Genomic DNA, 13,260 nt, shown 5'->3' on the forward strand with positions numbered 1-13,260 from the left:
TTTTTTTTTAATAATAAATGTTTATTTTGGTCATTTAGCTTACCTATAAAATCTCAATAGAAACATAAAATAATAAAGATGTGTATTAAGAAATTAAGGGTGTGTATTTAAAATTTCTCTTATCTTAATTCAAGAAAGAAATGCCATTTTATTACAACAATTGAATTGTGAGCACACCTCAAGAAAGGATGGCCCTTTTATTACACCTTAAATTGTTCTACACACCATTTAAACAAGGCCCAGTTGGCCCAATTAAAGGTAGCAGCTAAAACCTAAAACCCAAGAAAGCTGTTCATCAGTGTTCACTAGTAATTTCATTGAACCCTTCGCCGCTTGGCAATCGGGATTTGGTGGTCAAAACCAGAACTTGAAGCCACCATCGAGTTGTCGAAGCATGAAACAGCAGCAGGAGGAAAACCAGTGTCGAAACCCATCATGGCATTGGCAGCTGAGGATGTCTGAGCCACATTGTAATTGCTAGTGGTGGGATTTGAATTTGCAAATGGTTTCTGATTAAAGCTTCTAGTATAACCATTGATCATGGAAACAGGTGGGATTTTAAAAGGTTGCTGCAATGGAGGAGGGGGGTTTCGCCACCGGGGCAATGGAGGACCGGCAATAAGAAGCGTCTGAAGCAATGGACCAGCTTCCTTCACAGCTTGCATGAGTTTCCCTATTTGAGGTAAAGTCTTTCCTTTAGCAAAATCGTCAACTATTTGAGAAGCTAGATCATCAGTTTGGGCAGACATGGTAACATTACTAGTGTTCGGATGAAATTGTTGAACCATAGTAGGCTGCTTCATCACATTAACAAAACCCATGGTGCTTGAATTAGGCATGTTGATGTTTGCGAACTCTGGTGAAGAAACTGCATGATCAAATAAGGAATCAACAGAAGAGGGACTGTTGGATTCAGTTAAGCTCAAGTTTGCTTTTGTGGTCGATTGCATCAAAATTTGGGGGTTGACAGACTGGCCTAGATGATTTGCCTGCAATTGACCAACTGGAGTAGAACTGGGGTTTATCTTCTCAAAGATATTCTTCAGCTGGTTTCTAGCTTCGTCTCTTTCTTGGTATGCAACCTCTAACAGATTGAGTAGGTTTGACACATTTTCTTGACTCTCCGTAACTTTGCACTTTACTGATTCTAGTTCAAGACTGGAGTACATGAGCTCCTTCTTCAACTCGTCAGTGCTCTGCATGCCAATTCAAATCAGATAAATAGAACAAACGATTCTCAAAAATCTTAAGACCTAGCACACTAATGAATTGTAATCAATAAAACAAGAATTAATACAAGTTATTTGCCCTCTTTCTGTTAAATTAAAGATTCAATTGTAAAGATTATTCACCATTAATGGTCAAAACAAGAATATCAATAAAATCTACCTACATAGCACAAATCAGCAATAGGTCATACAAACTAAATGGCCTATATATGTATGTATATGTATGTGTACCAATATGTACCAATTGTACCAACTCATCAATATGTACCAATTCATATATATGTATGTGTTACTCAAAGATTCAATTAAATGATAATAGTTAAGATATATTAGCCAAAGATACTTCTTCAAAACATTTTATTTTGGTTAGAAATTGAAAACAATATGTACATTCAAAAAAACCCTACCTCTCAATGAGATGAAGGCCAGGACATGCATGCTTACAAAACTATAGAAGCACCAGAGAAAACCCCAGCAAATACATAATCATATATTTGATAATCTTGGTAGTATAAAACTATAGATTGAAATTGACAAGGGAGAAATCGAATCTTAAAAACAACAAAGCTTAATGGTTAGATTGGGAAGATCTATCAATGACAAACCCTTACATTCATCTTAAAGAACTGAATACAAATCGAAAGATCAATGAAAAAAATCCAAGAACATAAATTGAATTGGGACGTAACAGCAAAACCATGATATAAATTAATCACATATTTAACAGAAACTAAATGGCTCACCTCTTGATATGTAGTAGTCCATACTGAACCCAACTCCTCCATAGTATGAGAATCACCCTCTTAGATCTTCAAGCAAAAACAGAAAAAGAAATCTATGCGAAGAAAAGAAAATGAGATAGTCAGGAGTACTTCATCTGAGTTAATTTATAGAATAACAGAGGGTAAAAGCCTCCCATTCCACATCAATGGAATTAGGATTCATAAGGAATGCATAAACTTTCCTTATGAATTAGAATTAAATTCATTTTGGCGAATTCTAGCTTTGGAAATTTTGACTCTCTTTCTTTAGTGGCGAAATAGAATTCCATTCAACTTTCTTTTTATTATTCAAGAATTTTGTTTCTTACCAAAAATAAAAACAATTTATATGTAAGTCATAAATTTTCTGCGGTTTTAATTTCATTATCTAGCTATTTGACTATATATGCAATATAAATACTTTCCATGCATGCAGTTTGACTTTCCATATATTAAAATGAACTCTCTTTCCAGCGGCTCTTTGATGAAATCAAGGCTAAAAAGAGGAATATACTCTTGTAATGAACCATGATATGAAATGATATATGTTTTGGCTAGGTTCCGAGCATTGTTTTCGGTAAATAAAAATGAAATTGTACAATAATAACCCATATTTGTTAAGCTAATTAAGTAGAGGATGGTGTGTGTGTATATATATATATCTCTACTATTAGAAAGTCAGATACCCTCTTTGATGTTATGGTGACGTTTTTTTTAAAAACTACCTATATTACCCATATTACTCATGATAGAGAAATTTTGACATAGAAAAAAAAATCAAAGATGGTGAATACCGTAAAATAAAGTAATTTTAAAATATAAAATAAAAAAAACAAAAACAAAAAAAAAAAGAAGAAAAATGTGGAATGCATTTGCAATTAAAATCTAAAAAAAAAAAACTGATTTTTTTTTTTATAAAACAAAAAGATAAGCAAATTGACACACGCGTTAACGTGTGTTAAGAGGCTAGCTAGTATATATTAAGTGACATGAAAATTCATCATCTTCCATCAACATATCATTAAGATTAAGGTCCTTCGCAAAAAAAATAAATAAATAAAATAAAAATTAAGGAAAACGTAAATTATTTGAGGTTAATTACTTACTTTTTGTAACAAATTTAAACAATGTTAGATAATTGTTTCTTATTTTCTAATTGTTGAGATCAAATATACTATTGTCGAGATTAACTACACTACACATACTTGTCACACCAGTTTTTAATAATGGATTTCCACATAAGAATTCACAAATTGCAAACCAAATAAGGCATGCTAGCAACAGGATCAAACTCGGATGAGAGTTCCAGCACTAGTCTGTCTTTACTAATTGAACCAAACCTCGTTGATGGTTTATTAAATATTCACAAGATGATCCAACAAGTGAAAGGCAAAGATGATGAGAAAATAAATTTAGCTAAGATGGTTTGAAAGAGGATTTTGATTGAGAGCTATCGTGGTCCATCTATGTTTCCTAGGGTCAAACATGTCGCCTAATCGATTAACTAAAACGAGGGATTCCACATTATACCAATGCACTTTGTTACAAAAGCAATTTGGCCCCCCACTCTAGTATCCACAATAAACGTGTAATACTTGTATGTCTATTGTTAGAGTTTGCTCTCACTAAGAATTGTAGGTGATCATGAGCTAGCTACGACTATATTCGCCAAGCTAGGTTAGCAGGGATATTACATAAAGGTTTTCCATCATTATTTATGACATTTATTTTAGAACTACCCGCTATATATACCCAATAATTGTAGGACATGCACCCAATATTATTGGTTCCCAACAACGACAACAATGCTCTCACTCGATCAGCTGCCCAAATAATATACCTAGATATGTTTTGGTCCTCGCTACTACTAGCTAGCTATGAGTTTGAACTACTGTATGTGATTAGGACATGATTTCCATCGAGCAGCCACTGTTGATATCAAATTAGTGATTGTGGAGACGGTAAAATTTAAGGACAAGAGAAACTTCTATCGTTTGCTCATTACATTCATATGAGCCAAATACATCACTACTCGATCATCATGCATCGGACTGCAATGAAGTTTTACAGTTCTTTTTTTCTTTTTGAAAAGAACGAAGTTTTACGGTTGATTCACTTGATTGAAGTTATAAAAGGTACAGTGAAATACGAAGGCTTTTCTTTTGATTAACTACATGAAGTCTCAAAAATAAGAGGACGGGGGTGGGCTCTCAGAATGTGGCAGACCTTCTCTTTTAGGATTAAAGATGGGACTTGCTCGTTACACTGTCTGTGAGGAGCTAATATCGTCTAATATTTTTTTTAATTATTTTTAAAAAACAACTACATGAAGTCCCCGGCCACTCAATGGGTTAAATGGTTTCCAATTAATGTATACATACTAACATTATGCAAGGCAAGAGGTTTAATTTTGGTCGACAAACCTCTTTCTTTGATACTACGTATGAATACAAAACTTAACTATTAAGAAGTATATAATACATATATAAAATCCAAAGAAGATATTTCTTACTTATTCAAATTAATTTGGGAAATAGAAATTGTTACACTCCATTGTTACAAAATTAATGGTCAGGATCCGGGGAGAAGTTGTGAATTGAAAATTTGAAATGCATATATATGAATGCAGACATCAAAAACTTGATATTGAGAATGCTGAATTACGTACAAAGGGTTACCCTAGCTAGCTAGCTAAAAGTAGTTATGACTTATGACTGATCTAGCTACAATTACAATTGTACGTAAACTAAGTAATAAGAATATAGTAAACTAATGCATATGCTAATAATTCCCACATTCTCTTTTATTTGCAGCACCAGTACTTCAGAGAATGAGATTGGAGTATGTAGCTGTTAGGGTTACATCCTCAAACCCTAATCTAATTAGTGGAATGTTTGCTGAATTTCGTGAGCGAGTTCCTCAGCACTAAGTTGGCATTCAATCCCAATCTAGCAAGAAAAAGAAAAACCAGATATACGAATCATTAGCAAAGAACAAACTCAATTCAAACTAATCACAGTTCATATGTCTATATCTGTTGTAGCTATCATTGCCTGCAGACATAGATTTCAGCACTTCATAGTGACCCTATCATTTAAAATCAACAGTCCTTATCAGTACTGCATGTCTGGAACTCAATTTTTATTTTACCTCAAACAGTGATCGTAATAGATCATAGACATGCATAAGGGCAGCAGTGAATGTATACTTTACCTCACAATTAACCAAGGATGATAAACTTGAAGTTCACGATGAGTCTGCACTATGCATGTATTTTTTATTTATTGAATAACAGTAAACTAAACGATGAACTTCTTTCTAGATATGTCGAAGGTACTGGGTGTCTGACACAAACAAAACTGTGTACCAGTTTGTGATGTATTTAAAACATGCACTGTATATCGAGCCACTATGATATCAATCAATAATTAATGAAAAAAATTAAATCACAAATATGTTCATAAGCATCTGAAATCAGTTTTCTGAAGAGGAAGTAAGTGATTAAAACGATTGATTAACGTAAGTATACCTTGATGGTGAAGGAATTAAGAATTTTTTCGTCTTCCGTCTTAATTTCGACGTGGAGAATCTCGAGGGAAAGATCTTCGAGAGCCGAAATGATTTTGAGAGCTTGTCCTGGTATCGGAGGAGAGACAGTGTTTACGAGAACATTTGCACCGGAAAACTTCACTTCCACGTCGGCAATGGCGGATTTAGAATTGGCAAACAGCTCATTGAGATTGTCAATAACATTGTTAACGGAGGAGGAATAACTGGTAGTCGACGAATTAGAAGGAGATGGTTCGAGTGATGAGCTAGCCGCAGTTATGGTCGGACTAGAGAGGTAAGTCGGTTGTTGCAACTGTTGTAACGACGTCGTCCTGGGAGCCTTGTAAGGGCTGGTTGGCTGTGGGGTTCTTGGACTGATAGGCAAGCTACTGCAGCTGATTCTGGGACTAGCTAAAGGACTTAACGGGGGTTTTCTGGGGCTAAGTACTAGTGGTGATGAAGGTAATCTTGGACTACTGGAAACTGGTAGCCTAGGGCTTAACACTTCACTGTATGCCTTTCGTTGCTTCTTAGCCTCTAGTGACTGAAGAACTTGCTGCAATTCATTGATGTATTCAACCACTCCTCCAATAATTGATGCTTGATCCCCCTGTTTTGACAAACATAGTTTCAACCGATCAAAACATATCTCAAAACAAAGAAACTAAAGAGGGACAAAAAGGAAAACAAAGCTAGCTCAGAGGAAAAAAGAGAGCTGGATGGATGACGCAAACATGTGAGCTATTCTGGAACACTACCGAAAATAGACTCTTTTTCGCTTTTAGTATGAAGTTCTAAACATCACAACGTAAATAAGTTAACTTATTGTAATTGAAAGAGTAGCGAGTACGAACTCTTTTGACATAAAAACAAGGCATGAGAGAGCGTAAGACTGTCAAGTGCTCGTTCATTTGCTTCCTCCGGTTGCGCTCCACCGTTATATGCGACATCCTCTGCTGTCCATCGTCTGAATTAGAACCTGTCCTGCCAGGGGAAGCCTCTTTTGAAAGCTTCACTCTCTTGGATGGTTTTGGTGAAGTTTCAAGCTCCGGTGACACTTGTATCTCTCCTTCTTTTGATGAGTTAAACACCAGCTCATCGCACGGTGTTGGCGGAGGAAAATTATCCATGAGTGCTCCTGCATCTAAGCTCTCCAATATGCTAAAAAGATCGTCCCCGGGAGCAAAGCCGCTGGAATCGCAGCCGCCGTAACGGTGGTCATGTTCTTCGAAAAATTCAGACAAAAGATGATCCTCCATAGTGGCCAGAGCTTAGAATGGAAAAGGATTGAAAAGAGCACGAAAATTTAGGGAGATATAACGTTGTCGAGATCAAGAAAAAGAGTGTGTATTGAGTTTGGATGAGAGAATAGGAGTGGAATAGGAGGGGTTCAGGTGAAAGAGACTAAACCATCACCATCACTTATTTTTGGATGAACTTTGTTGGTTGGTTTTTAATTTAGCCGTTGGATTATAATTGTCGCTGGGATATTTCGCGTATAGGAATCAGGAATCAGAGAGGGCAGTGGAGCACACAGTCCCAAGAAAATGCAAAAACAAAAGAAGGGAACCGTTTATATATATACAAAGACAGAGCTACAGAGAGGTGAAAATGTAGATTTGGACGAAACATGACTGGATTCTTGAATTTTTTAACCTTGACAATATTGGATTTAGGGTTTTTTGCTTTTTGTTTTGGGTTGAAATACTGGGTTTAGGGTTTACGGGCATTTAATATATGGGTGATATTTACATTTTGTTTTTACAAACAACATATTATCTTTTTATGCACATGTCCATTGAAATATTACTCATGAACAAGAAGAGTGCGGTTCGTGAAAAATGTGGTCTCAATTTTGATCCCCTTATATACTTCATTCAAGATAACCTATTATCATCGCGATAAGTAATAATATACTATTAAAGTTACATATGATCTCTTAATGTATAAAATTACAAAAATGTAATATGATGCATGCTTACATTATAATGAGTGTATATCCAATTCCATAGGTATTCTCATATTTAGTAAATTTTCTTTCGTTTCACAGTCAATTATTGGGTTTGTAACTTTGTATTGAATAAATTCCTTTCTTTTCGATTATCACTTTTAGATGCAGAATGCATGCAGTGGAAAAGTTTGAACTTCATTTGTAATTTTGTATATTGAAGATCATCAGAATCAGAGGTGACAGTGGGAAAATTCTAAAAGGTGAGGAGGAATATATTAAGGGCTTCTCATGCAGTTATTTACAGGGGCCGGAGAAAGTGAAGACGCAGTTACATTTACACATCCATGAATGCCATGGATGACCTCTCTATGTTGATAGTTAATACAGGAGTGTTAGCAGAGCCTCCGACCCAGAAAAGAAAAGGAAAAGCTAGCAGTGCCATATATGACTACTACCGGGGAATGTTTCTCTTTGATAATCACCGTACCAAAACCAACAGTACTCTTAGTCAGAGATAATAATCTAGCTAGCTGATCATCATCGATCACTATTGCTTTACAAAAGGAGTAAAACTTCGTATATCCGCATTCACCTTTCTCTCTGCTATCCCTTTCTGTATATATTTGTCGATCATTCATGATCACCATCATGGATCATCTAGGAGATCGAGACTAGCACTGGTAACTCCTAGAACGTACTGATATACTTATTTAAATAGTTTTTTGCACTATTGTTGATGAGACAGTTTCTTAAAACTCATTGTACGTCCAACAAGGATATATCATTAGCCAGACAAAACCCTAGTTTCCAGCATCATTAGTAGCTCCTCAATCCTCTGCCTGGTTTAATTAGTTGAGTGACAAAGTAGGTGAGCCATTGGCCCATTGATTATGGGTGCAAATTAGGGACCAACAGTATTACTAACCTATCTTTAGGCATACATAAGAGGTAGAGAGTTTTCAATCACAAAAATATAACTCATCTCTTTCTAAAGCAAATGGAGGATTAGGCGATTGATGAACGGAATAGGTCGATCTCCTCCCGGTTGAAAACAAAGCTGTCCGGAGGAGATCGACCAAGCACACACAGAAGCACCCCATCCGACCAACATGGCTTCAACGTATATTATCATATATGAAGCTTAAGAATGATGAGTTTTAGAGTATGATCGAAGTATCTGTAAGTGAGACAAATTGCAGAAATACATGTGTTTGGGCAAGAAAGGATGAGTTGGAATGAATGAATGAACACAATGAATGAGGGAGACAGGGGTCCATAGAGTTTCCAGATGAAGATGATGACGACGGCCGGTAGGGTAATACTTACTCAGATTCTGCAACTTGTTTCCCGTTATTTATGATATATTTACGACTTTCATGCTTAGAAAAATATGAAAATTATGAAGGTAAGCTTTCAATTTCCAGGTCCACGGCATCTCCGTGCCTTCGATGAAATCAATTTCAAGTTATTAGATAGAGACTACTAGATGATCGATCTCTCTCTTTCTCTCCTCTCTCTTCTTCTCCTCCTCTCTCTCTCTCTCTCTCTCTCTCTCTAGATATCTCTCTCTCGATCTCTCTTTTCGATCAGCGTGAATTAGTAAAGCTGCTGCTAGCTGCTGCAAATTGCAATAGTTTTCAATTTTTCATGGTGGCTGGGGATGGAATACTGGTGTAGTTGAGTGATCGACAAACCCTAAGGGGAGTAATTGCAAAGTGTATCTCGTAGTTTTGGCTTAGCTAGCAAGAGCATGGGAGACTACGTGTTTCATTTAAAGTGAAGGGGATTGTTTTTTTGTATCATATAATCTGTACTTGTTTTTATCACATTTACTTCCCTCCATATCAGTCCAAATCTAGGTTATCACACATCAATTTTCATATTTACCACCCTCAACAACCTCCCCCTATCTTTCATCAATTATGTTAACAAAATTTGAACTTATTCATAGTTTCGATTTTTGAACATGGTAGTCCTGGTTATAAAATTAGTAGGATCATAAACGTACCATTGCTAATTTTTATAGTATTTCATACTATAAACACATTTTCATAATTTGTTGCTTTTATGTAGAGCCGGTTAGTCCCTGTATCTATACAGGAGGTAACTAGCGTATTCTGATAATGTGATTTAGCAATTATATATCATGCATAATAAGATCTTTAAGAGAACTTTAATATGAGTTGTTAAAGTTGTAAAAAAAATTAATTACAACATTAGTCTTCATTTGTCCTTAAAGTGGTAACTGAGTCCTCAAAGTTGTAATATGAGTTCTCAAAGTTGTAATAACTTTTTTTAATCATTTTGAGGACTCAATTACCACTTTAAGCACACATTTTAATTACCACGTACTGTAAGGACATATAATTACTAATGTTGTAACTATAAAATTTTACAACTTTAAGGAATCATATTACCACATTCGAGGATTAATACTACTGGTTTGAGGACTCAATTTACAAAGTTGATACATCACACATGCATTAGCAGATTGTAGAATTTTCCCTGTAAAACTTCACCAAACTACACCGGTGACCAAACTATACAACCATGCGCCACTAAGGTTTGAAGTTCTGGAACCAAACTATGAGCACCCTACCCGATTAACTTTCATCCACAACGAACACAGTCTACTCGATCCTCTAATAATTGTCTATACAAGTCTGCAATTCTTATATGCATATATGACAGAAAACCCAGCCACTGCTGATCTTAGGCTGGTAGCTTTCTAGCTAGAATCTACACCAGACTGCATGCCTATACGATCGTAGAATTCCACAAACTCTGATATCACTAGCTGCCTCGCTATTTACAATAATTCAACTCAATGTTTCTTCTAGCTTTAATGTTCTCAGCATAAACCCTAGTGCTTTAAATCACTTCGGGTTGGCATTTATCTCATTAACACCTTAACAGTACCAAACATATACATGCATAGATCCCCTAGACGCAGCACTATTCTTTCATATTTCCATGCTCAATTCTCTGATGAGAAACAAAAGCCTGGTTTTCTGGGTAGGTATCACATATAGATTCAGCCAGATCTATGCGCGCAGTTCTGGTTTTGTACACAAGTAAATGAATGAGAGAGATCGGAACTATTACGACTGTTGATCATTTATAGCCTTCACAGATCAATGAATGAGAATGATGTGTTGGGACAAAAATAAAAAAATAAAAATTTAAAAACAAAGTAAATGAAAATTGCTAGCGCCATAGCTAAGAGTAAATACATTGGGACCTAGCTCTTCTTCTCAAACTTGATTCACTTCCAAATCTGCAAACCTCATTCAATACCACCCACGAAATGTCTGAGACAGACTTTATGACAGCTCCAACCTTATTAATTTTCTTTTCCTTTTCTTTCGTTTTCTGAGTGATCCTGTTTGATCCATGATCTCGTCGTCAGCATCATCATGGTTACTGCAGGGCCGCCCTGGTCGATGCAGCACGCACAAGCGGTGCATCGGCAACAGGTCTAGCTCCGTCCGCCGAAGACCTCCATACTCTCAAGACCGGCGTTATGAGGAAGTTTATAACTTAAAACCCCCCATTTTCTCGGTGCCGGTAACAGTGCTGCATGTTGAAGAAAGAAGTTCGATCGAGATCTCCGGGAGATAAACTGGTATAGTACGAACCTGTTGGGAGGGAGTTGATGTGGGTCACCATCCGATGGATATGTCGGAATTCAGACGTAGCAACGTGGGACCTTGAATTAATCTTCGATTCTGTGCAATGAAATATGCAATTTTGCAATACAATGCAAATATATATATATGGAATTAGATTTGGTGTCCCGTTCCCTAAAATAGTTTGGGAGGTCGACATGTCCCGTCTCTCTGACCCTTCACCGTACGTTGGGAGCCAAATTTTGGTGCAGCTCCCTTTTCCCATGCTACTCGTTCTCTTAATTGAAAATACTAGGGTTTTCAAATTCGATCATGTATGTAGCAAATTAGTTCTGTGACTTCTGCATATCATACAAGTCTTTAGAAAAATTACTTCTTGAAATGATGCAACCAAATCAATCGCGAGCTCTCAAACTTTGGGGAAATCAAATTCATCGTTCCGATCTTCATTCGACAAAACTCGAATTCTTCAAATGTTCAAGTTGATAAAATATCGAGGACCTAATTATTATAATTTGCCCTTACACTCTTAATTCCTATGGTTCATCTTCTATACTAATTGAAATCGATGAGATGGCCGGATGCCATATCATATAATAGTTTAGCATGCAAATCTGAAATTCCCAGCTTTATATATTGATACTCATACAAGTCTATGATGAATACATGTTTGAGAAACCATCCTCATCAGTCTATCTAGCTCTCTTGTTGCTGCATGCATAAAGACACTTAAGAATGACGTACTGGTATTGATGATTTTGAGACAAACTAATTTATAACGAGCTGCAATACAACCTACTGGATCGCGGTACACAATAAGAGTTATTAGCTAGGGCACCAAAATTTTCAGTAAGGAGTAGGGTAACACAATTTTTCAGCAAGCTATTATTCTAAGAAAAAAAAAAGTATAATCTTTTGTTTTGCTTGCAAAATATATTTGAATCAACAATGCATGGTACGATAGATCTATCATTGTCTTCGTTTTCTCGATCGTTCAATTTGAGGCTCGATCTTGAGCTAAACGTTTTCTACAATATACTGAAGATGAACAGCGAACTATTAAGAAAAATGCATATATATGGCTTACAAAGTTGAGTCTGACATGAGATTCAAATATGATATTGAAGGCATGTGGGGATGGATTCCTCCATTGGTGTTAAAACATCCAATCAACCCTGAAAAAGAAAGATGAGTCTTGAATGCCATTGTTGGTTTGTTGCCTCTGTTATTTCTATACAAAACAAAACGAGTTCGAATCATCATGAGAGCTTTCTTTGTGTTTTCTGCGATGGCGACGACTGAGAAGGGGAAATATGCAGGGGTTGTAGGTCATTTGATGCCGACTTGCCGACTTTCGGAGCTTGGCTCCAAGCTGTTCTACGCCAGAATGTCGTTAACAACAGCATGCAGCCTTCTACATACAGTTCTACTTCCCAGCATAATGATCCAGTTCCAGTGTCGTCGTAGATCTCAATTCGGAATATAGTAACGTTTCCGTTATCCTTTGCATTCCTCCCGTGGAATTGAATCATGCACGAGTTTTCACCATGAATATGGGAGGTTGAATTTGGAAAGAGTCATAATCGTTTTGTTTTACACTTTTACCATCCCAATAGTTACACTTGCTTGATATTCGTGGGCAACTGGGCATTAAAATCTGAGAACTTACTCATTTCATCCATCACAATACAAGTACATTTAAGTTGCTGAGATTAAAAGTTTTGACACATGCAGCAGACTGATGGATCAGAAGAACCCGGCCCATTCCAATAAAGAGCAAAATAAAGCAAATAAGCCAAATGAAGAGTCTCATCCTTGCCTGCACAATAATTTAAACTGGGGCATGCAAAAGGGATTCAAGAAATAATTCTGGATTGAAGAAAAATTCCAGACTACTCAACTGTGAATAATCTGGAATATATGTGGTCCTCTCCTTCCAAACGCTATGATTGTGTGCATGCCATTAGCATGTATAATGCAAAGTTTCAATTATAAATAAAGAGCCCAATGAAAATCGTCATGCATGCTGCAGAATAGTAATTTTCTGGGCCTGCCTGCACAAAAGGATTCGACAAAGAGAAGCATATGATGAAAATTTATTAACAAGATAGCGTGGTGCAGTTGATGGGATGAAAATGTGG

General features: G+C 36.4%; 2 protein-coding genes across 2 annotated transcripts; both read right to left on the reverse strand.

Annotated features, from left to right (window-relative positions):
• Positions 1–314: 314 nt before the first annotated feature.
• On the reverse strand, positions 315–2,014 carry LOC101298558. Its single transcript, XM_004309111.1, has 3 exons — positions 1,973–2,014; positions 1,033–1,196; positions 315–942 (listed from the first exon to the last, which is right to left on the reverse strand). The coding sequence occupies exons 1-3, from the start codon at positions 2,012–2,014 to the stop codon at positions 315–317; spliced, it is 834 nt and encodes a 277-aa protein (XP_004309159.1).
• Positions 2,015–4,872: 2,858 nt separating this feature from the next.
• Positions 4,873–6,798, reverse strand: LOC101298846 (transcription factor SPEECHLESS-like). The gene is made up of 3 exons (XM_004309112.1): positions 6,394–6,798; positions 5,520–6,149; positions 4,873–4,938 (listed from the first exon to the last, which is right to left on the reverse strand). Exons 1-3 carry the CDS (start codon positions 6,796–6,798, stop codon positions 4,873–4,875), a joined length of 1,101 nt encoding a protein of 366 aa, XP_004309160.1.
• Positions 6,799–13,260: the final 6,462 nt, after the last annotated feature.

The sequence above is a fragment of the Fragaria vesca genome, linkage group LG7 (assembly GCF_000184155.1).
Source record: "Fragaria vesca subsp. vesca linkage group LG7, FraVesHawaii_1.0, whole genome shotgun sequence".
Lineage (NCBI taxonomy): Eukaryota > Viridiplantae > Streptophyta > Magnoliopsida > Rosales > Rosaceae > Fragaria > Fragaria vesca.

Bases quoted from the DNA above. Each gene is read 5' to 3' on its own strand.
- LOC101298846 (XM_004309112.1), bottom strand. From the start codon at position 6,798: ATGGAGGATCATCTTTTGTCTGAATTTTTCGAAGAACATGACCACCGT. The intron at 6,150-6,393 runs GTTCGTACTCGC...TTGTCAAAACAG, and splicing joins CTTGTTTTTATGTCAAAAGA to GGGGATCAAGCATCAATTAT. The intron at 4,939-5,519 runs GTATACTTACGT...TTTTCTTGCTAG, and splicing joins TTAATTCCTTCACCATCAAG to ATTGGGATTGAATGCCAACT.
- LOC101298558 (XM_004309111.1), bottom strand. From the start codon at position 2,014: ATGGAGGAGTTGGGTTCAGTATGGACTACTACATATCAAGAG. The intron at 1,197-1,972 runs GTGAGCCATTTA...ATTGGCATGCAG, and splicing joins GGACTACTACATATCAAGAG to AGCACTGACGAGTTGAAGAA. The intron at 943-1,032 runs TGAGAAGATAAA...TTTGATGCAATC, and splicing joins AACCAGCTGAAGAATATCTT to GACCACAAAAGCAAACTTGA.